Source organism: Lissotriton vulgaris, unplaced genomic scaffold (assembly GCF_964263255.1).
Source record: "Lissotriton vulgaris unplaced genomic scaffold, aLisVul1.2 SCAFFOLD_828, whole genome shotgun sequence".
Lineage (NCBI taxonomy): Eukaryota > Metazoa > Chordata > Amphibia > Caudata > Salamandridae > Lissotriton > Lissotriton vulgaris.
In genome coordinates, this window is record NW_028251635.1 from 861,897 (window position 1) to 885,874 (window position 23,978).

The 23,978-nt window shown below is 48.6% G+C and overlaps 1 protein-coding gene across 1 annotated transcript in view; it reads left to right on the forward strand.

Moving 5' to 3' along the window:
* Positions 1-23,502, forward strand: part of LOC147662823 (SWI/SNF-related matrix-associated actin-dependent regulator of chromatin subfamily A member 4) — a gene marked incomplete at its 3' end in the record, with an annotated part of 317,340 nt that extends 293,838 nt beyond the window's left edge. The window contains exon 23 of the mRNA XM_086950887.1: positions 23,456-23,502. Coding sequence (XP_086807013.1) covers positions 23,456-23,502 — 47 coding nt within the window. The remainder of the gene's footprint in view (positions 1-23,455) is intronic.
* Between the last annotated feature and the right edge of the window lie 476 nt (positions 23,503-23,978).

Below are 23,978 nucleotides of genomic sequence, written 5' to 3' on the forward strand. Positions count from 1 at the left end.
TTCATTCAAGTACATGCGAATAGAGTAGTTCTCAGAACAAACCCTAAATTCATGCCAAAAGTGGTATCCCATTTTCATATAAATCAAACAATAGAACTGCCAGTGTTCTTTCAAAACCCTTACTGTTGCTGAAAGGGCCTTGCATACTCTAGATGTCAAAAGAGCTCTGCTTTACTATATAGAGAGAACTAAGGCATTTCGAAAGACAAACCAGTTGTTTGTTGCTTTCTCACCACAACACAAAGGCAACCCTATTTCAAAATCAGGAATAGCCAGATGGAACGTTAAGTGCATTCAGATATGTTACTTAAAGGCAAAACGCACCATGGCTTTCCTAGGAAATATTCCTTTACACAACATTTGTAGAGCAGCCACATGGACAACCATACATACATTTACCAAACAATACTGTGTAGCTGTACATTCCAAACAGCAAGCTGCTGTAGGACAGGCTGTACTCAAAACTCTTTTTCAGACTGCTGCAGCTGGCACGGGCAACCACCGCTAAGGGAGATACTGCTATACATTCTATGCACAGACATGAATTCAGCAGCCCACATTCCTCGCGCGGAATATGCTACTTACCAGTATGCCTCTGTTCTTGGCATGTAGAGCTGCTGACATTCATATCGCCCACCCGCCTCCCGGGTGCCTGTCGCAGCTGTAGCATTCACTTTTTGCATGGCCATCTCTTACTATACTATACTCCATCTCTGCCACAATGGCGAAAAACAATCTGAGGATTGAGAGGATGCCCATGCGCACTGTAGTCCAAGGGAGGAGCCACCTATCTCGTGATACTTCGAAGACTCTTCCAGGACAACAATGTGCAATCATCCGGACCCAACACTAGGCGGCTATCTATGCACAGATATGAATGTCAGCAGCCCTACATGCCAAGAACAGATGCATACTGGTAAGTAGCATATTCCTTAACAGTTACCAGATAAGTAATCGATATTTGGAGTTGAGCTTCTGGGGTTAGAACAAGGGTTCCCCCACGGTCAAGCATACACTCTTGTTAAACCCTCAGCGGCACTAGGGCAGCCAGGTGCAGAGTGCTGAGGCCCGATGTTATCTAATGGGGGGTAGGGGGCCTCTGGTTGTGGCTGCTGGCTAGCAGGCCACTCTGCTGTTTGAGGAAAACTCGTGGACTGTAGCTTAGGGCAAATGGGGAAACAAAGTAGCACCAAAGCTGCACCCTCAGCAGCACAAGGGCGGCTAGGTGCAGGGTTCTGTTTCGCCATTGGGCACCCTGTTGGTTTCAGTGGGGAACCTCCTGGTTTGCAAAGGCACTAAAGGCTCAGGGAAGAAGGACTACTGGGTGCGACCACCACTTCGAAAGGTAAGTTGTGAAGTTAGGGTTGGTTAGGGCACGCAAATGTGGTGGGGCGTCAGGTTCAGGGGTGCCTTTTGGGCCGGATCTTCTTACCAGCTCCTGGTTGCGGTTAGCGGGACCTTCTTGATTTAGGCTGCAGGCATCGGCTGGTAGCTTGAGGCAGGTCAGCGGTTGCCGGATCGCAGGTCAGGATTGCTGGGGTGACCTCCTCATGGTGTTTTCCCACTCAACCTCGGACCGTGGATGGCGGGTGCAGAGTGGGGCGGATCCGCGGTGTCCGGCCGGAACCAGAGATTGCAGATGAACAAATCTGGTGTTCACAAGAGACAGAGTCATTGTAGTTGAAGGCAGGCAGGTTCTCCGGGGTTTTCGAGGTTGCTGGCTGCAGGACCCACCAGGATTTTGCAGGAGCAGGTTCGAGGGGGAGACCGGCTGGTAGGACTGGGGCCAAGTCAGTGGATGTCTTCCTCTTGTTAGCTGCTGCACGACTGTTCGGTCCTTCTTCTACTTCTTGCAGATTCTTGTCTGAGGAAGCGAAGTTCAGGGGTGCCCCGAAATACTAGATTCAGGGGTGTTACAGGTAGGTAAAAGGCAGGGACCAATGGGTCTCTTCCCTGGAGTGGGTACACCCCCTATTAACCTGTCCCTGGTTGGCTGGGTCCCCCCATCTTCAAGATGGCATGGACTGTGAGTTGTGCTTCACCTAGTCTTCCCCACCTGAGGGGTGGAGTTGGCAGAGGTGGGCACACCTCTTTTTCTCACTTGATTTTCCCCCCGTTTCACCTGCCCAAAGTGGGGACCAGTTGCTGAGAGCAGCAAGGGGCCTGGGGAAGCACACAAAGGTCTCAAGCCTTTGAAGCTTCCCCTTTGTGAACCCGGCCCATCCTGAGGGAGGAGTCTTGGCACCTCATCCCAGGATGTGCATTGTTTCAGGCCCCAGAGAGCAGCAGGCTCTCGACCCAGGGGTCCAGAAACATGTCTGGTGGTGGCAGCTGAAAGCAGCCACTCAGCCTGAACACTGACAGTAGGTTAGTTTTCAGTGGGCATCTCTAAGATGCCCTCTGTGCATTTTTCATTAAATCCCACACTGGCATAAGTGTGGGTTTAATGTGCTGAGACGTTTTATACCAAACTTCTCAGTGTAGCCATTACGGTGCTGTGGAGTTTGTAATGACAACCTCCAAGCACTGTTTACTCTTTATAGCAGCACTGCACGTACAATGTCTAAGAATGGACTTAGACACTGTAGGGGTACAGGGCTTATGCACCTGTACCCTCCCCACTGGTATAGTGCACCCAGCTAGAGGGGTGACTGATCTATGCCAGGGCAGTGGGTTGTAGGCATGGCACACAGTGTGCCATGTCGACTTTTCACTTTCTTCTGCACCAAAACACGCAGCCTGCAAAGACAGTGTTTGTGTGTAAGGGCACAGGACCTCTAAGGGTGGCACAATAAGTGCTGCAGCCCTTAGAGACCTTCTCTGGTCACAGTGCCCTGAGTACCTGTGGTACCATTTACTAGGGGCTGATCTGAGGCCAGAGATGCCTATTGGGTTTAGGCTTCAATGCAGTTATAGGGAAAGAACGTAGGCCCTGGGTACCACTTAGTCAAAGCACATCAGCAATTCAGCAAAAAGTGGGGGTAACCATGCAGAAAGAGGGCACTTTCTCACATCAAAGAGCCGTGCTGAAGGAAGAAGAGGAGGACACCAATTGCCTTAGCCCCAGCCATACCGACCTGCTCCAGCAGAACCCCGGCGTGTCCAGCAGCCAGGAGCCCCCTCAAGAACCCAGAGGACCTGCCCTGCCTTCCCTGCAAAGACTATCCCCAGTGGGCACCGGACGTGCTCAAGAAACACTGTGGCTCTGGCTGAATCCGTGGGTTTGCCCCACTCTGCACATCACGCCCACGGCCCGAGATCGAGCGGCCCAATACCATGAGGATGTTCCCTCAGTGAAACTGACCTAGGTTCTGGTGATCCTGACCTACCTCAAGCCTCCCAGCAACGCCTGCAGCCTCTACCTGAAGGGACCCCCGACCGCCTCCCGAGCTGGTATGGAAACCTGATGCCTTAAGACACCTTCTGCACCAGATGGTTCTCCAGGCACCCCCTTGCATCCCAACTTACCTCTCTAGCCAGTGGTCTCCTCCAGGAAGTCTCCCTGCCCGAGCCTACAGTCTTTGTTCCAAGCGGAGATCTCCCATTGAAAACAACAGGTCACCTGACGCCAACTCAGCACCCTGCACACGACCACCTCTGTGCCTCTGTGGATGCACCTTGTGTGCTAATTTGGATCCCCCTTTGCCCTGAGCTTAACCCTAGAACCTTTGCTCCCACAACCCGGTGGCTCGCTCAAGAGCATTCTTGAAAAGTATTGCCAGTGACAAACTTTGCAAGTTACCAACACCAAGTGATCCTTGGTTCTAGTAATAAAAACAACAAAGTAACAACTTTTTATACAAACAATTGATCTGTGTTTAGTCTTTCAGTGTGTGACATAATTTCTTGCCTGGGTGTGTACAACAAATGCTTAACACTAGCCTCTGATAAGCCTGACTGCTCAACTGCACTACCACAAGAGAGAGTAAGGTATTATCTACTTTAGCCACCTCTGCTATACTTCTGGACTCTATGCACACTATACGTTACTTTGGTATACTACATAATTGAGCCAGCTTCCTTCATCAGTGTTGTGCAATAAATGTCTTACAGTCCTCTGTGTTAGGCCTAAAGCTGCTCGTCCACACTACCACTAATAGAGCACTTTTGATTTACATTGAGCCCTGTACACTTTTGGGGTAATCCCTAGACTTTGTGCACAGTATAACCACCTAGTGACATACCATATACAGAGCCAACTTCCTACAACAGGTTTGCTTCAAATGCATTCACTGTTGTCTCTGGCCCTGTGACCCCCAGCTGCCCATTGATGCGGTCCTTGGGCCTATTTTCTGTGTTTTGCGGAGACTCCACGTTGCTTGCATTTGAGTTCCCTATCCCCTTTGATCTTAGCTAGTGTCTCTAGAGTCCAGTAGATACTGTGTAGGGTGAAGAAATGTTTTCTCCTTAATGCAGCTGATTTAATCACAGAAAAAGCATGCTCATAGATAATTGCTTTATCTCTTCCAACTCTGTACTTGCCAGGTATCCTTCCCAGACCAGATGAGGGGGTCTCATGCTTTCTTCTGCAGCCGCCACAAGGTCCCCCTACCATTACGATACCTCCATCTTTCTTGCTATATGATCCTGAAGATTTTTTTCCATGGGGCTCAGCTCTTTGGCAGTCCACCCCTGTGTTCTAAGCCAAGCGGTTATCTGATAAAACTTAAACCGAGAAAGCGCCCCATTATTCAACTCCTTTCAAGTATCCCAAGCAAGGCTCTTTTCCCCTTCCACGAATCTGCACCCAGTATAAGATTCTGGATTCCTTCTGGGATCTTGCCAAACTGTCCAGAAGGCACTCAGGAGTTCCTTGTGAGTCCCACACAGGTGACCATTTGGTTGGCTTTCTTGTCAGAGTAATTTGCTTACTTATTTGATCGCTTTCCTTTCTCTTTGTGTGTTTGTCCATTTCCTAGAGCATAGCTTGTTTAACAGCCTTTTGATTGGATGACTTGTATGCTTGTGGTGCTTACAGTAAGGGAACTGCTTATTAGTTTGAGCCTAGCTTAGGGCACATGTGCTGCTCTAGGAGATGACCTTTAGCAATCGATCTGCACTTTTCCTCACACTCGTGCGTGTGGCGGCATCCCCCTTGTGGGAGCGAGCAGCGGGGCGCAGGGGCCATCTGTTTTCAATTAGCTTGGCCGCGCGCGCTTGTTTACATTTGCCTTTGCCTGGTCACGGTCGCTTTTGCGGTCGAATTGTCTTTGTCGACTCTCTCCCTCTATCAGCATGACCTACTCTCTTCCTCATCCCAGTCCGAGTTCAAACAGTATTTTTCTACTTGTAATACTCGGGAGGTTACCTGGTAACCCTAGTTATGAGTCTTCCTCTTCCACCCTATGGGGTAAAGGCTCCTGCTCGTTTTGCTCTTTTAAGTTTGTTAAGCTTCCCCATTGCTCCTCTGCATGTCCCTCTAAACACCTGCTGCAGATGCCGCTGCAAGTGTCAGAGTCAGCTGCTCGCAGGATAGCCCCACCATCATGTGATCCACACTTGATACAAAGGCTGGACCGACGCACTTTGTCAGGCTGAAGCCGTCACGTGATATCTCTGGATATGCAATCATTGCTCACTGTATGATGTCATCCCACTCACCTATTCACAAAAAGATTTGCTCGTATGCCTGCGCCCATTGGCTGAGGGAAAGTTCTATCATTTTCTATTGCCTGTGATGGTTGTCTTTCAATAACATTGTGCATTTCGTGCTTAGCCCCGCCCCAAACCACGACGTCCGAGTAATGGCTGCCTGAGGAAGCACTACCCGCGGTACAAGGCGAAAGAGGCTGCGGTGTTTGCCGCCTGGGCACCGATCTCTGACTAGTAACAATGCTTACCCCGGGCGTCATAACCGCAGATTTGCGGCGCGCATGGGTGGCCATGGGGAGCCATTGTGCCCCAGGCGGTGAGGAGCAACAGTGACCATCTTCAGCAGACTGCATCCGCCAGCAGCTGAGGCTTGGGAGCGCTTGCAGACCTTGATCATGGGGCTGGCCCGTTGTTCGCCGCCAGTGCTGACATTCGGGATCCTGTTGCTGATCATGGGGAGTGTCGGAGCCGTACCACTTCGGTAAACCGGTGCAGGTGAGAAACATGAAAGCGGTTCATTAGACGGGGAGCTGAAGTCTATTTAGGATCATAACTTTTGTTTAAGCCAACCAAGTCAAGGCTGATTTAGCATTCAGTACACCTGAAGACAGCATGGGTCTTGTGGGTTACTTCTAATCTCTCATGAGAGCAGATGAGGCCTAGCCCCAGGGTTCATTCTTAGACAAGTTGCAGCTTCAGCCTGGAAACTGGCGATCAGAAGAGAGTCAATGGTGATGTGCGGGGTTCGAGTTCAGAATCGGGGGCAGGGAGAGGGCTATTGGAAGATCACATCCAGGAGAAGTCCGGACCTGTCCCGCGCCCAGCGCCGGTCACTATGCCCAAATTGACCCGACAGAATGCCGCAGATGGTCCAGAGAAAGTCTCTTAGATCTAAGACCTTCAATAGCAGGCAATCATACAAGGTACAACCCCGCGTTACACCTGTCCAAACTGCCAATATTTCCTTCATTCCCCTCTGCCTTATTCATGCAGGGACACGAGAGAGAGACGCCTCCTCACTCCCCTACGTGAATTGAAGGCCTGCCTAGTCAACTGCCGCTCCCTGCCTAAACATGCTAGTGATATCTGGCTCTCTCTTACATCGAACGCCTGGGACTTGATGTTCCTTACGGAAACATGGACAAAAGGTGCCTCTAATCCCGATATTGCTCTAGCAGTCCCCCCAGATTATCAATTTGTTGGGCTAAACAGACCCGGATCAAAGGTAGGGGGAGGAATAGCTATTATCCTTAGATCCCACTGGAAAATCTCTTCCAGAAGATTAGATAACCTGGGATCTATTGAAGCCTTGTACTTCAGTATCTCCGAGGCCGCTCTCCTTATTGGTGCAGGGGTGCTAATTTACAACCCACCCAACACTCCGTCCACCCATACCACGGATCTTCTTACGATCCTGGCTGACCTCTCTCTAAAACATCCCTATTTCACTGTCCTTGGGGATTTTAATCTACATGTAGATGACAGTAACTGTGCAAAGGCATGCTCCCTAGTAGAAACTATGGCGGGCATTAACTTTTTTCAGAAAGTTGTGGGCCCCACACATACTGCCGGTCACACTCTAGACCTTATTTTTACGAATTCACCTGGCCTCTCTACCCTTGCTCCCCTCCCTGTGACATGGTCTGACTATTTTATTATTCCTTTCAACCTTAAATTTCCACCTACTATTATCCCTGTCTGTAGGACAAAGAGGATGGGAAGAAAGTGGTTCAAAGTAACGCTGGAAGAGATTGTGCCTGCACTTGCCGAGCTCAAATGGCAACCTTCCACAAACATAAATGAGGACGTAGTAAATCTAAATCAATACCTCACCACGGCCATTGAGGGCATAGGTCCCCTTACTGTTCTCTCCTCAGCCAGAACCAAACCCTCTGCACCCTGGTTCTCTCAGTTGTTGCGGGAAGAAAAAAGCAAATGTAAAAGGTTAGAACGCCTTTGGCGCCGTACCTATGATCCAGTTGCTAAAACAACTTATAGAGTGGCACTAAAAAATTTTCACAAAATCAAACAAAGTATCATGAGGGAATATTTTGCCAGTAAAATTATATCTGTAGATAATTCAGCCAAGGTGTTTTTTCAAATTGTGAAAGATTTCACCAACCCTGCGGCCCTCAACCACAAGACAGAGCCCTGTCAAGAACTCTGTGATAGACTATCGAATTTTTTCCATGAGAAAATCAATCTCATTTATGCTTCTTTTAATGTAGCAAATAGATCTGACACAGAGGCCATACCCCCTACGCATCCCATTTCAAAGGACGTAAGGCTAAGTGCGTTCAAACCTATCACCCTAGACATTGCATTGAATAAACTTCAGCTATGTAAATCGGGTTCACCCCTAGATCCCATGCCCGCTCACGTTTTCTCTGCAGTTGCTCCTGCGATTGTACAACCCCTTTTAGCGATCTGGAACTCCTCTCTTTCATCAGGCCAGTTCCCAGAGAAATGGAAGCAGGCCATTCTTATCCCCCTCTTGAAAAAAGCTGAGGTAGACCCTGCTGTTCTCAGCAACTATCACCCGATATCATTGCTACCAAAACCAGCTAAAATTCTGGAAAAAATAGTCCAAGAACAACTCTCTGACTATTTTGAAAGCAATGATCTCTTACAAGACTCGCAATCCGGCTTCAGGACCGGGTATAGTACGGAGACAGCACTTCTGAAGGTGTCGGAGACCGTGCGAGAGACTGTGGACAGTGGAGAGGTAGCCATGCTTGTGCTCCTCGACTTGTCCGCAGCTTTCGACACGGTCTCCCATGCCATCCTCCTGAACAGACTCCTAGAGATGGAGATCTATGACACTCCTTTAGCCTGGATCACCTCCTTTTTAACGGACCGCACACAACAAGTATGGTGTCGACCATTCAATCAATCAATCAATCAATCAGTGACACTTATAAAGCGCGCTACATACCCGTGGGGTCTCAAGGCGCTGGGGGGGGGGGGAGCCGCTACTGCTCGAACAGCCAGGTCTTCAGCTTCTTCCTGAAGGAGAGGTGGTCTTGGGTCAGGCGCAGGTCGGTCGGGATCGAGTTCCAGGTCTTGGCGGCCAGGTGGGAGAAGGACCTTCCTCCTGTAGTCGCTCTTCGGATGCGGGGGACGGCGGCGAGGGCGTGGTTGGCTGATCGGAGGTGGCGTTTGGGAGCGTAGAAGTTGACTCGGCTGTTGAGGTAGCTCGGGCCTTGGTCGTGTAGGGCTTTGTGTGCGTGGGTGAGGAGGCGGAAGGTGATTCTTTTGTTGACGGGGAGCCAGTGAAGGTCTCGCAGATGTCCGGAGATGTGGCTGGTTCGTGGGATGTCGAGGATGAGTCTGGCTGAGGCGTTCTGGATCCGCTGGAGTCTCTTCTGGAGCTTGGCGGTGGTCCCGGCGTAGAGGGCGTTGCCGTAGTCCAGTCGGCTGGTGACGAGGGCCTGGGTGACGGTCTTCCTGGTCTCGGTGGGGATCCACCAGAAGATCTTCCGTAGCATGCGTAGGATGTTGAAGCATGCCGAGGAGACGTTGTTGACTTGCCTGGTCATGGAGAGGGAGGAGTCCAGGATGAAGCCCAGGTTGCGTGCATGGTCTGTCGGTTTGGGTGCGGTGCCCAGGGCGGGAGGCCACCAGGAGTCGTCCCAGGCGGAGGGAGAGGAGCCCAGGATGAGGACCTCCGTCTTGTCCGAGTTCAGTTTCAGGCGGCTGGTCGTCATCCACTCGGCTACCTCTTTCATCCCTTCGTGCAGGTTGGCTCTGGCGGCGGCGGGGTCGTTGGTCAGGGAGAGGATCAGCTGGGTGTCGTCGGCGTAGGAGATTATGCTGAGGTTGTGTTTGCGTACGATGGCCGCGAGGGGGCTCATGTAGACGTTGAAGAGGGTGGGGCTCAGAGATGATCCTTGGGGGACGCCGCAGATGACTTCGGTGGCCTCTGACTTGTACGGTGGTAGGCGGACTCTCTGTGTTCTCCCGTCGAGGAAGGAGGTGATCCACTCCAGCGCCTTGTCCTGGATTCCGACGTTGCTGAGGCGCCGTACTAGGGTGCGGTGGCAGACCGTGTCGAATGCCGCGGAGAGGTCTAGGAGGATGAGGGCCGCTGTTTCTCCATTGTCCATCAGGGCTCGGATGTCGTCGGTGGCGGCGATGAGGGCGGTCTCGGTGCTGTGGTTGGCTCGGAAGCCGGACTGTGAGGGGTCGAGGGATCCGTTCGTCTCGAGGAAAGCGGCCATCTGCTTGTTGACGGTCTTCTCGATGACTTTGGCTGGAAACGGGAGGAGCGAGATGGGGCGGTAATTCTTGAGGTCGGTGGGGTCCGCTGTTGGTTTCTTGAGTAGGGCGCTGAGTTCGGCGTGTTTCCAGCTCTCGGGGAAGATGGTGGTGTCGAGGGATGTGTTGATGATGTCTCGCAGGTGGGGTGCGATGACAGCGTCGGCTTTGTTGAAGACGTGGTGAGGGCAGGGGTCGGTCGGTGATCCGGAGTGGATGGAGTTCATCGTGCGGATGGTGTCTTCGGTGCTGATCGGGGTCCAGGCGCGGAGGGTGGTGGTGGGGGGTGGTTGTTCGGTCATGGTGTGCGTTGGTTGGTTGTTGAAGCTGTTGTGTATGTCCGCGATCTTGTTGTGGAAGTATGAAGCCAGGGAGTTGCAGAGGTCTTGCGATGGGGTGATGTCGTTGTTTCCTGCGCTGGGGTGTGAAAGCTCTTTGACGATGTTGAAGAGTTCCTTGCAGTTGTGTGCGTTGTTGTCCAACCGGTCCTTGAATGCTGTTTTCTTGGCGGCGCGGATCAGCTGGTGGTGTTTCCGGGTGGCAAGTTTGAAGGAGGTCCTGTTGTCCGGTGTCGGTTCCCTTCTCCAGACTTTCTCGAGGGCTCGGCAGTTCTTCTTGGAGCTCTTGAGTTCGTCGGTGAACCATGGGGCTTTCTTGCTGCCGGGTCTGCTGGGCGGGGTCCTCAGTGGGGCGAGTTCGTCCGCGCAGTTGCTGATCCACTTCGTGAGGTTGTCGGCGGCCTGGCTGGGGTTCGCTGAGCTGGCAGGAGGGTGCTGGCTCAGGGAGGTGGCGAGCTGGTCTGCTGTGATCTTGTTCCAGCTTCTGCGGGCGGTCTGTTGCTGGTGGTGGTGGGTCGTTGTTTTCTTGAAGGTGAAGTGGACGCAGCTGTGGTCCGTCCATTGAAGCTCTGTGGTGTGGCTGAAGTTGATGTCCTTGCTGGATGAGAAGACAGCGTCGAGTGTGTGTCCGGCGAGGTGGGTGGGGGTGGACACCAGTTGCTTGAGTCCCAGGTTGGTGAGGTTGTCGAGCAGGGTGCTGGTGTTGCGGTCGTTGTTGTTCTCCAGATGGAAGTTGAGGTCTCCCAGGAGGATGTAGTCAGCGGAGGGGAGGGCATGTGGGCTGACGCTGCGCTGTCTTTAGACCATTCTGGTCTAAAGACAAGAAACCGCTTGGTTGTGGGGTGCCCCAAGGATCTGCCCTCAGTCCTCTTTTTTTTTAACGTTTATGTTGCACCCCTAGCAAAGGTGATTGAGTCATCTGGGGTGAGAGTGATCTCCTACGCTGATGATACTCAGCTTATTTTTTCCTTTAGAGATCACTCGCCCCTTGGTTTGAAAAATTTCAGAACCTGTCTTTACAATATTGTAGCCTGGATGACCCTAAACACGTTAAAACTTAATACGGACAAAACAGAGGTGTTGTTTTTTAATCAAACGATTCCCATGTCACCCGCCACCTGGTGGCCGGCGGAAATCAATCCACCGCCTTCCCCGGTAAAGGTGGCACGCAATCTTTGAGTCCAATTCGACAATGAATTATCCTTTAAAACCCAGATCCAGAAAGTCACCTCGGCATGCTTTGGCAAACTCCACATGTTAAAAAAAATCTCTCCCTTTCTCCCCACGGAATCACTGAAGACAGTGACACACGCCTTAATCACCTCGCACTTGGACTATGCGAACAGTCTGTATGTGGGACTTCCTGCCTACCTTCTTCACAGGCTGCAGATCGTGCAGAACGCCGCAGCCAGGCTGATCTGTAAAGTCCCCTATCGACATTCCATCTCACCCCACTTGAGGAAACTGCATTGGCTCCCGATCACTGCTCGAGTCAAATTCAAGGCCCTGGTACTAGTGTTCAGGGCTCTGAACGGAAAAGGCCCCAGATACCTTAGACACAGACTAAAACCAGTCCAATCTTCTCTTAACCTTCGATCAAACCACCTTCGCCTCACCCCCCCCCCTCTCCCCCCCCCCCCTCCCCCCCCCCCCCAGATTCCGCCTTGCGAGTAAGGGTGGTAGGGCTTTTGCAGTGGTAGTATCAAAACTGTGGAACTTCCTACCCATCAGCCTCCGTCTCATTGACATCGAATCTCAATTCAGAGGCAAATTAAAGACCTTCTTATTTTCTGGCTGCTAAGTTTTCTCCTTTGATTCGCAATCCTCAGCGCCGGGACATTCCCGTTGGGGGTAGCCGTGCGCTCAAAAAATGTCAATAATAATAATAATAATAATAAGGTGCCTACAGGAGAATACATGGTTGTGTTTTGTCAATGTCTTATTCTGTTGTGCATTTGTTTTGAGTAATCAAAGCAAGGTGATCTGCCATCAAGAGAGCGATCTAAAGTTGAGGATCTAGACAAGAGTGAAGGACAGGGGAAGGACGGGGAAGAAGGATACCTTTGGAAAGGTAGGAAGGAGTTAGGGGCTGCTGGATACGATGAGTTGACCTTTTGGGCAATGTCTTGTCAGGCGCTTGAGTGGATCCACGGAGGAGACAAGATGGCGACCGTGATCATGGTCATGTAAGCCGGCGCTCACGGACATACACCCCCTGCTGTGGTGCCGTATGCTGTTAACGAGACTAAGTACGGCAGAAAAATGCTAAAAAGATGAGCGGTACCTACACTTAATGGCAAAGCGATAAAAACAAGAACCCAAAGTTAATTTGTGGAGCGGTATGCTGTGGTCTGCCTACCGTGCTGTGGTGGTGTCCCGAGCAACGGTTCGGCGATTACTGGAGCTGGTGTGGCGGTCTTCCGGATTTACATTTGCCAGGAGACCGTGGAGTGTAGGCGGGGCCTGCTGGTTGACGTCCTTGACTCCAATGCTGCCGAAAGCCGGGCGGTGCAAGACCCGAGCCCCTATGGAAGTTGGGGGACCTGGTGGATTACGCGACAGCAAGCACGACGACTCGATGTTCGAGGGGCTAAAGGATACCACATGCTTGGAAACGAGCGGTAAGAAAACTGTGCCATCTCTGTTTTTGAAAACGAAATCGAAGAAACAAATCCCCTCTGTGCAGTCAAAACCCAGTGAGGTCACGGGCCAGTATGGAATGGGTTGGTGCTCCCAGAAGCTCAGTCACGGAAGGAGGATTTAACAGGGGGGTACTCCTGATACACCTGCCAGCCTGAATGAGGGGAGAGAAGATTGTAATAAAAAAGAGACAATTACTAACTCCCAAGATAGTGACACAAATCGAAATTCAGTAAACATAATGTCTGCGCAGGTACATCAAACCCCAAATCTGGACAGTTTGAGGGATAAGGAAAATGGAATAAGTCAAAACGAGACAAAAGAGATCGAATCCAGGGATTTTTTTCCCTTTCCGACCCCTCGGATAGTTCCAAAGAAGAGCTTGAATCATCCTCCCACTTAAAACACATGACACTGGATAGTAGTCCGAAAACTGTGCTGAAGAGATACAGATCGGGTACAAGCTTCAAAATTGCCAAAAATACAGAGGCTATGCAATGGGATTACTCCTTCCTAGCTGAGTCTGGTGCTAATGGTGTGACCACTGGAATGCAATGCAATGAAAAGGCCTTGGAGAAGGCTGAAGACATATCACTAGGAGATGGTGTCTCTTTGCGCCAAAGTGTTTTCGCATAGTCGAAGGCCCGTTTAGGATTCACAAAGATTTTAGCTTAATCCTCCGTTCTGATCCGCAACCGCTCAGGGTATAACATAGCATAGGGAATCTTTTTGGCGAACATTTTCTTGATTGTTTAAAATTCTTTACAGGCAGCTTGCACCGATGCTGTAAAATCCGGATGTAAGGAGAGGGCATTCCCTTGATAAGTGACATTCCCTTTCTGCCTTGATATCCGAAGTACCGTGTCTCTGTCCCTAGAATTAAGCAAGCAGGCAATGACCGGTCTGGGCGGTGCTCCTGGAGGGGGTCACGCCGCTAGCGAGCGGTGAGCCCTCTCCATAATGAACACGCTGGAGAGCGTGTCTTCTCCACAGAGCTCCCGAAGCATGGCCTCAACATAGGTCTCCAGACGTCCGACATTGGTTGATTCTGGAAGTCCTAAAATGCGTATATTATTGCGCCTCCAGCCCGCTATAAAGTCCTATTTCTCCACTCGAAAGACGGCTAGTACTTGTTCCATATCCGTTGTCTTCTTTCCAATTTGCTGGAGGCCATCTTCCCTGTTCGAAATGCTTTGCTTTGCCTCACCAAGGCACAAGCCTTGTTTATCTGGCTTGGTTGAAATGCTGTCAATGCAACCGTTTAGCGCATCCATATTGTCATTGATGGACTGAAGGTTTATATTAATAGCTGCTAAGGATTTCTCGAGTGTGGTCGGAGTGGGGGTGGCCCCCTCAAGCTCTGAGTCCGAGGCGTGCTGGGGTTTACCTGTTTTACGCAGTTCGAATGTAAGCCGCGGCTGATGTTTATCAGGTTTCCCCATTTCGTGGCCGGAGTGCGCAATATATGTTGCGATACAGGATTTTTCTTCAATGGTGCAGTCCATAATATCAGTGTGGAGTGTAATGAGGGGACCACAGACCGCCACGTTGGGTGATCTCTGCCAGTTGTGTCCAGCTCGCTGATGCGTATGTGCACCATCGAATAATACACGCCAGGAGGCACCCCAGACCGCAACGCGCTTCCACAGGCCTTTCCCGCTACGCAGAAGAGTCCAGCGTAGCGTGTGAATGCTGTACCATAGCTGAGGAGGATCAGGGCAGCAGGCAATCCATAAGTGAACTCCCTAGAAAGTCAATATCCAGGTCTGCAATGTGTTTGTTTTGCGCAGCTTTCTATTGGCAAAATTACAGGTCTCACAAGTTATGAGGATTCACCGCAGTGTTTGATACACCCAATGTTGTGCTACCGGTGCGGTTGTCTAGTGCAGGGCATGGGGTCCAGTGGCTACTACAGTCCTTTTCTGTTTGGTACCCCACTAAGAATGTATGTTACAGCCAGCCAATGCGCCTGATTAGGAGCCGTGGCGATTTTGTGTACAGGCCTGCGCTGTTCCGTGCTTGCGGTGAGTGTCACTGAGCAGCCCCCAGCTCGCGACGCTCACCGTGGCGCGTACGAGCCGTAGCACACGCAGTTCCGATGTCTAACCCAGCGCGCATTAACTGCAGGACGGCTGCATTCTGCCTCGTTCTCCGTGCCCGTCGTGGCACACTGCAGGATCGGCAGTTGGTAGTAGCAATTCCGCCGCTCCGGTAACTATGCGAGTCCTGTCTCACCAGGTTCTGGACGTGGGGGCCGCCATCTTGTCTCGGGCGCCGCGTCAGAGAAGACAGTCTACAATCGCGGCTTTGTCGACTTTAATTACCACAATTTCGCCGCCGTACAGTCCTCTAGGGTCAGGGCGGCAGATGCCTTTAATATAGTAGGGCCGATGGCTACAGGGAGGCAGGATTATTGAAGGATCGTATCGGTGGCCGGCAGAGCCGCAGTGTTAAGCGACCATCTTGCTGTGCGTCAAGCCACGCCCCCCTGAAGATATATCACTAGCGGTCATATATCAGAGTATAATGGCCCATAGAGAGGAGACGCGCATTTAAAGTCAATGCACTCAAGGGGCCTGTCGAAAGCTCCATGGCTCGGTGCGCAGGATAGCCAAATCCTGCACTGAGTTTGCTGAAAGATTTAATGAGGCCGAAATGCGCATCTCAAATTTGGAGGATGAACTAGCGGCACAGAAGATAATCACAGAGACAATGCGCACATAAAAGGATGATACTCTTTGGAAACTGACAGACTTTGAAAACCGTCTACGCCGTAATAATCTACGAGTCTTGGACATTCCAGAGAGCGCAGAGGGACTGGATGCTAGAAAATTAATTTTTGAGCTCTTTACCGAGGCTTTTCCGGGCCTTTCGCAATCGGGTTGTATGAAAAAGTGTCATCTTTCTTGCCTTGGTATGCCCCCACTTTTTTCTGAATTGCTGATGTGCTTTGACTGAGTGTGCCCTGGGCTCCTGCCTACCAGGTACCCCCAGGGCCTGTGTTCCTTCCCTAAAAACTGTGTTGAAACAAAACCCAATTGGCATCTCTGGCCACCTATCAGCCCCTAGTAAATGGTACCCTAGGTACCCAGGGCATGGTGACCAGAGAAGACCCCTAGGGCTGCAGCACTTATTGTGCCACCCTTAGGGGCCCTGTACCTGGATACCCACACACTGCCTTTGGCAGGGTGAGAGCCTAGGTACAGAACTAAACAAAGAGTCGACATGGCACAAATCCCTGTATGCCATGCCCACAAACCCACTGCCCTGGCATACATCAGTCACCCCTCTAGCTGGGTGCCCTGGCGTCGAGGGCGTAAGGCTAACACTTTCTTCAACGACACACAGAGCTAAGTACCCATTGATTGTAAATAGCGCTGATAAGTCTCTTTCTATTCCTAAGGGTGTGCCGATTTCGCCACCACCACCTCCCGAGATCCATGGTGTGATTGTTTCTCACCATTCAAGAGAGAATACCTTTTTAACCTTTTTTCTTGTGTTTGTCATTGAGTATTGGGGCCACTGGCCATTTTGGTCCATTGATCCCACCACCTACACGCGCCTCTCATTTGGGTCATTGATTAAGTGTTTATCGCCACTTGCATTGTCTATTGATCGACTAAGCACTTATGTACCCACTCCTGGCGCAGACCAATACCCACTTATCCAGTTTGGGTGTTTAACTTACAGCTAAATACCGAACGGGTGTTTTTAACAACTAGAACACCAAGTTACTTCACCTACTTGATCTAACTGATATACCTCTGAACGGAGAAACCTAATTGTTTGTTTTGTCTCTTCATGTATGTCTTTGTCACTTTCTTTACAGGTGCATTTAATTTTTTGGTCTCCCTAATTGAGAGTACCGTACAGGGAACTATTATTTTTAATTTTTCCCTTTTCATGCACTTTTTTACATATCTTTTTCACTTTCACGTTCCTAGGTTAGGGTGGGCCTTAGCGTGCCCATACCGCCGGGGTTTAGTCCACTATAGGTCCTGACGAATGCCGGGTAAAATTACACCTCCTATGGCAGAAACATGTTGACCCACTTGTAATTTTATTGGAAACAGCCAAACAATCTATTTGGCTTATTTTCCAACACATTGTTTTTAATATGTCCAATTGATCAAGTAATAAATCAATTTTTGATACAATTTAGACATTTTTAAACCTCACTACCACTACTAGCACTTACAACTCACTAATTCACAATACCTGCTCCGCAGTAAATCTGGCGTTGAAGCACACTGGGGAGGCATTCGGCCTCTCCCAGTGGGGCCCTATGATGAAGCATGTCACCAACCAGGTTTGTGAGTGAGGGCTTTCTATACAAACCAAATTGGTGTTGTAAATCTGTCATTTCCCTGCTCTGGTTGTACTACTTAGAGTCTTTACACTCTTCTTTTGTTTGGAATAGTATATTTGGGGACTAAGAGTGTACTGTTACGTTCTCCCTGCCTCTCTTTTTGTTGAATTGAGGTAATAAATATGTCCGAATCTCCATCTATTTATCAGATGGTTTTAGATACAGACACCAAAAGCCATTTATTTGTGATGCTGGAGTTATTACAAAAAAACTAGGTTCAAGGTGTTAAACTCGGCTTATAAGGCCGTTCGAAAACGATAATTCGAAAAAAATCTCCTTTTACACTTCAATGACTGCAACAGGGCTATTACCCTCTATATTTTGGGATAGAACTATAGACAGGTGGAGAAGTAAAGTGGTGGTTTATATTTGAGAGCTATACGTTAATGGAATATGGCATCCTACGCCATGCTTACTGATAAATATCAGTTATCTAGAGACACATTTTTCAAGTTTTTACAAATTCGTGATTTTCTGTGTGAAACTCGAAGAAGCATAGAACCAAATCCCCTTGTTAAAGCTATCAGGGACAAAGCCTGTATAGGCATGCTATCTAACCTACTGTTCGATACTCACACGGATGATTTGAATTCACACAATTTGTTTTTATTTTTTTTAAAAACTTTATTGCAACACTCTGAAATTACAAGTATGGGCCTACAACCGCAGGGGCCGGCCGCTAGTCATAAGTAAAACCAATCACAGCACGGTGTAACACAGCTCATCAGCCGACAGCCCTGAGGTCCGGCAGCGGTTCAGGATGAAGTTTGTCTTGGAACGCATGAATAGGTCACAGGATATAATAAAGGTTTCATTTTATATTATAGAAATAAACGGATCAGGTGCCATACAATCAAGCTAAAGGAGACGAGGGACAGGCCAGGAAACAGGATATACGTTCGAGACAACAATATGAGGAACCCTAGCGCCAATGCTTATGAATCAAAGTGAACAACAATACAGGATACAGTTTCAGAAGCGCCGGTTCCCAGATCCTGCCCACCCGGACTTTCGATTAACCTAGGAAGCGTGAGCACAAAATTCCAGAACGCAATATAATCAGAATAGAACACAGACGATACTGACCCGAAAGGAAAGAAAGGGAAGGGAGAAAAAGGCCATAGAAAATAAGAAAGGCAAAATAACCCCCCCCCCCCCCCCATCCAACCCCCCACCCTGCACCCCTGCCGATGGCTATAGCCTAACCCCACTAGCAGCGTGCCTGTCGCCCTAATGAACTAAAACCCTAAAAGAAGTGAAAGAAAAAGGAAAAGTGGAGGAGGGCCTAGTAGTACATGCCCCCAGCCCCTTAGCCCCCCCCGCCAGTAACAGGCACCACCTATCGCAAAAAGACGGATGTGGAGCGACCCCTATGAGAGAAATTAGGAGGCACCGTGACGCACCTCCCAGCCTCTTAAATCAAATCATCGCAAATCGAACAGTCATAATACCATTTCAAACTGCCCCGAGTTGAGTAATCTCACCCCTGACCCTTCCGGACCAGCACACGAGCCCTCCCCAGCGAGACCCAAAGGCATACAAGCAAGTCATAGAGGAGAGGGAAGTCATCAAGAGTCAATCCGTTACCACTTGCAGCAAGTAAGTCCACGGGAGCTTCAGGTGTAGGAAGCCTCCCTCTCCCAACAAGACCGTCTTGATGTTGCTTGCCCCGGGGTCGCAACGTTTCCAAAAAAGGGGGGAGACGATCACCAGATGAAAAAGAGTCTACAACACAAATCTCCGGGGGTAGGAAGCCAGTCAATACCTCAAAAGTCAATAACGGTGGAAGGTGCAGTGGCACTCTCACGACCTCTAGAACACCATCTTCCAGGGCTTCATCCGGCGGTCCCAGTATTCGCATCCCCACGGAGTCCTCGTAGTGATTCAAAATGGCCGCTGCTTGAGTGGCTACAGATGGTAGTTCCAATAGTGGGGCAGGGTCCGGTACAAAAAGTAGCATCCCAGATAGGCTTGCATCCATTTTATTCATGGAGACAGTCATTTGTGATTGAAGCGCCCAGAGTTCTGCCAGCAATGACCTCAGCGACGGCTCGAACACATTTCGGTCCATGGTCTCACGCCCGAGACCGATAACAATCACCTCCCGAGTGAATTGGTGTCTCCGGGGGGAGGGATAGACCGGAATCACGAGAGGGCAAGCGTGGACGGTAACCCTTCGTTCCCCACAGCCACGATCACCCAGCTTAACGCCGCAGGCCGGGGCCCCGATCCGCCGAACCCCGGAGGGAGCCGGCACCGGGTCCGCGGGACGGGAACCCCCACCCGTCGTCAGTAGCAAGCAAGGTCACCTCTCCATCAGTGCTGAGCAAAGAGAACAATCACTGCCGATTCCGGGCGCAAAAGAAGCCTCCACTACGATCGACCGGACCCTGCCTGGGTCTCTCATCCGTTGTTGTTACACTACCACCCGGCCATGCAGATACTCGAGGCCCCGGCTTCACCGCTGGAGTAGGCCACAATCTTCAACTCGGCGTAACTCCGTGAAACCGGCCGATAAAAATTCCCGGATTTCACCCTCGGAGTGAGGACCTGTTCATGTACGCAGGGGCTGGGCGGAAAATCAGGATATTGTGCAGGATCTTGCGGCGGGATACGGAGGTCGGCGGAGCCGGGAGCCTAAGCAGCCATCTGGTTTGCCGTCGTAGCTCCTCCTCCCGAATTCACACAATCTTAAATGGGATAATTGGGTTAGGGTGCCACGGCACTTAAGTCGAACACTCTATTGACTTAGCAGGCAAGCTATGTATGTCTGCTAACTTACTATCTCTGCATTGTAAGACCATGTTTAATCTTTACCATACCCCTGCCAGAAATGCTGAAGTGGGGAGGGGTAAATGATGCGGATATAGTTCATATATTCTATGCATGTGGTCAATTGAGTATTTTTTGGGTGCATCTTGATAAATTTCACTCCGAAATAACTGGGGTATTGGTTAAAATAACGGCCTCCTATATGCTCCTGGGGATAGACGAGAATGTAAGAAGCGGGCAGTTAGCATTAAAATTTAGGGCTTTTTTTCTAGCCACTGCTATAGCCAGATTATGTATTCCTTCTATGTGGCTGCAGAAGGACTCTCCGACCTTCGAGTTGTGGAGAGCTAGATTTTTTACTATTTGTGATCTAGAATGTAGTTTATATGATTGAATACATGAAAGATTGAATATTTATTAACCCTCTATGAACTTTTAATGATTGTCGAGCATTATTTATGATGATGTATTATTGTATGGATATCAGCTATAGACTTTTCTACATTGTGATTTATATTTGTATGGAATTATCATGGATTGACAATAAATAAATACAAAAATTGAGTGGATCCACGGTAGTGCACATGGTGAGAGCCCTCTTGGCTAGGAATCGTAGGATCAAAGGTTCTCGTCGGTAATATGAAGTTGTAGAGGACAGATGGCAGTTAAACGATGTGGCTGATGCTGGAAATAGGCAGAGAAGCTTCTGCATAAGTTCTGATGATTGCCAGGGGTTTTGAGAGAAGGGTCATATTATGTTCTTTTGCTATCTCCTGTAAATATGTATGCGGTTGCCAGGCCAAAGGTATGTGGCAGTTTTAAAATATGTTTCAGCAAATAAGAGATTAAAACATCTTGCAGTTTTGTACAACATAATCTCAACAAAGAGGCAGACTTTTGAAGGGCAGGATTGAGCTTTATGTGACTATATAGCCATCATGGAGGGACCCTCAACTATGCTAATGTTTCCCGTGGACAATCACAAAAGCCCTCATTGGTTGAGGGTGTCTGATGATAGAAAAGCTGACTGCTTTCTACAGTACATTAGTTATTTCTTATTAAACCCCACCCAATATATCCTGCTTGAAAATAGGATAACAGCTTCTAAATGTTTATTTTTAAATGAATGACAGGAAACTTTAACAAGGCAAGAGACTTAAAGAGAATGTATCAAAAATCATTGCTGGTTGTAATAGCTATGCTCTGCTTAAACCACATCGATGATTCCCTTCTAGCTGGTTGACATTGCCTTTATCTGCACATGTCAACATGGAAGTTTCATGATGCCTGTTGTGTGCACTTCCTCATGAAGTTGATGGTTAGTTATCTGTTGATGCCACCCCACGCTTATCTCAGTTCCTCCCCACCACACTGCACATCTTTAGTTTCTTATGATCAATTTGGCGTGTAGCTCTCCCACAGTTGAGTGTTCAGCATCAACTCATTGAAACTAGTAGTTCATCTCTTGTTATGCCCCATCATCTGTACATGCCTGCCAGCCATCATAAGGCATCCACACACCTTTTATGTGGTCTTTTCCATGGTAAAGGATATGTCTACACTGCCCTTCTTTCTCGTGATTCTGGGCAATGCCCCTTATCCTAACAACAAGGCACAGATGTAGAAGGATTTTTTCAAAGTGTATGAGATCTGTATTCAATCGAGCCATTTTGGGGGCGAGGTATATTGAGGGAGTCTCTTGGTGAGTTGGCAGTCTATATAGTTCAGAAGAGGTTTGTTCCCCAGGACCCAGATTTCTACTCTGTCAACTGGGACAGTTGTTGGGCCGGATATCCGGTCATTGATAAGCAAATGTGCTGCTCTGTAGTATGGTGTTAAGTCTGCCATACCCAGCTCGCATTCTCAAATCAATTTACAACAATTAGTGAAAACCACGATATGGGCCCTCACTGCCATAGAAACACGTATAGTTGTTGAGTTAACATTAAGACAGTAGTATGCAAAAGAGATAATTTTGAAGAATGTCAATGATTTTAGATGTAGGAGTGTCATCTTAGTGAAGGCAATTCTCCCCTATATTGGCACTGGGGGTCTAGACTGCTGAAGTGTTCCTTTACACACGTGGTCCAACAGTGGGTGTACACTCTTGGTTCATGCAACCAATCCTTATTTTTTCCATTTTCGATGTCTAGGTATGTGAAGAATCTCTCAGAAATTATGATCCTCTCTCAGTCAGGCCTCCTTCCCTCCCCTACTGTGTGCTTTAGGGGAAATAGTCTTGTTCACATTTATTCTGAGGCTGGAGTGTTCCTCGAATATATTTAGACTGTTGTATTGCCCTGGAGATCTCAGGGTTACCCAAGTAAACAAGGAGATAATCATCAGAAAGGGATACCTTATCTTCAATGTTCAAGGGCTACCTGGAACCTGATATGAGCTCTTTCTGAGTTGTTGTGACAGTGGTTCAATGGCTGAAGTACATTTCACTTGACTGAGGTATTATACTGGAATTGGACCTTTGCTTTGTAGTAGTAAATGTGTGAATGTGAATTTATTAGTACAGTTGCTTTAAAAACAAGCATTGGCATAGCCAATAGGTCTCGCTTTTGGGACCTTATGAGTATTTAGTTATGCAGCACAATATCCTTGGTGCAACAACATCAACCGTTGCATGGCTAAACGCTTATAAGGTCCCAAAGCCGAGACCTATTGGCTACGCCAGTGCTTGTTTCTTTTTCAAATAGCATTCATGGGTCCACGTTTTCTTGATCTTTCTTCAGTTTGCTGTTTCTCCTGTCAAACCTCGTCCCTATGCTGTTCATGTTGCTGTCACCTGTCACCCACCTCTCATCTCCTGCTTCCTCCACCCCTCCCTGCCTCTTTTCAATTTACTTTTCAAGCCCTAAATCGCACTCCCCTGCACTTGTCAGAGGTAACTTGAAACCCAACCCCCACCCGAACCCCTCCGTCCTTCTCACTCGTTTGTCCTCTTTCTATTGCAGTTTTTTCTGTCTTTTAAAAATGTAATTCTCATTGACAGACATTTTGCTACCGAATTAGGAAAGATTTAGTAACACACACACTTATACGCAACTTCTTTTTGTTTTTGCCAATGCTGTTCTGCATTTTCTACTTTTCTCAGTGTGGAAAATTATTCATTTTTTTAGTCTTAATGATTTTAGGAATGAAAACACACCCTTGCGTTCACAGTAGTGATGTGAAAATAAGTAGTCAACAAGATAATGTGGAATAGTATTTAAAAAAATCATTGGCAAAGCCAATGGATAGGTAGTGCAATTTAAAGGTGAGACCTACTAGACGAGCCATATTTGAATTTACTGAGCTGAGCTTTGCTATATTTTCTGAAGACCAGTAAATCCTTCATATCAACTTATGCTTAATAAAGTCTATGTACAAATCCAGCTTTGCCTTTGGCCACATACTTTCATCTTTGTTTTTATTGAGACTTAAGTTGAACATTTCTTGCTCTGCAACACTGAGCCCTAATCCCATTTTTCTGTTCTAGGAATCATTCTCCGAGCACCTGGGCTTTACTGGGGGGATCGTTCAGGGGTAAGTGTATTTTGGCATAACAGGTTTGCCTGTTTAAACCATACTTTGATTCTTTTATCCACAGGAGTTAGTGGCATCTGTGTGGTTTCACATAAGTAGCTACATAGCACAGTAAAAATGTGTTTCCTTTTCTGCTGTGTGTGACTGTAGAGCAGAGATATCCAGGAAGGCCAAATTCATCTCAGAATGTCACTATATCAAATGTAGAAACTATGCATCTAAATCGAACCCATTTATATAGTTTGTGGTTCTCATAAAAATGTGCCCTACCACACCTGGATGTTTATGCTTTGGAATGCTGAGCATATGTGCCTAGTGTGTATCTGTAAAACAAGGACTCACGATCAAGTATTTTTGTTTCCCACTTTCTAGGTTAGCGTCCTGTTTCACACGGTCTTTGCAATACTTTTAAAATGGGCTGAAAAATTACCTTGTTAAAATATGTTTGTAATTTTCATTTTTTCTTCTACACTAGT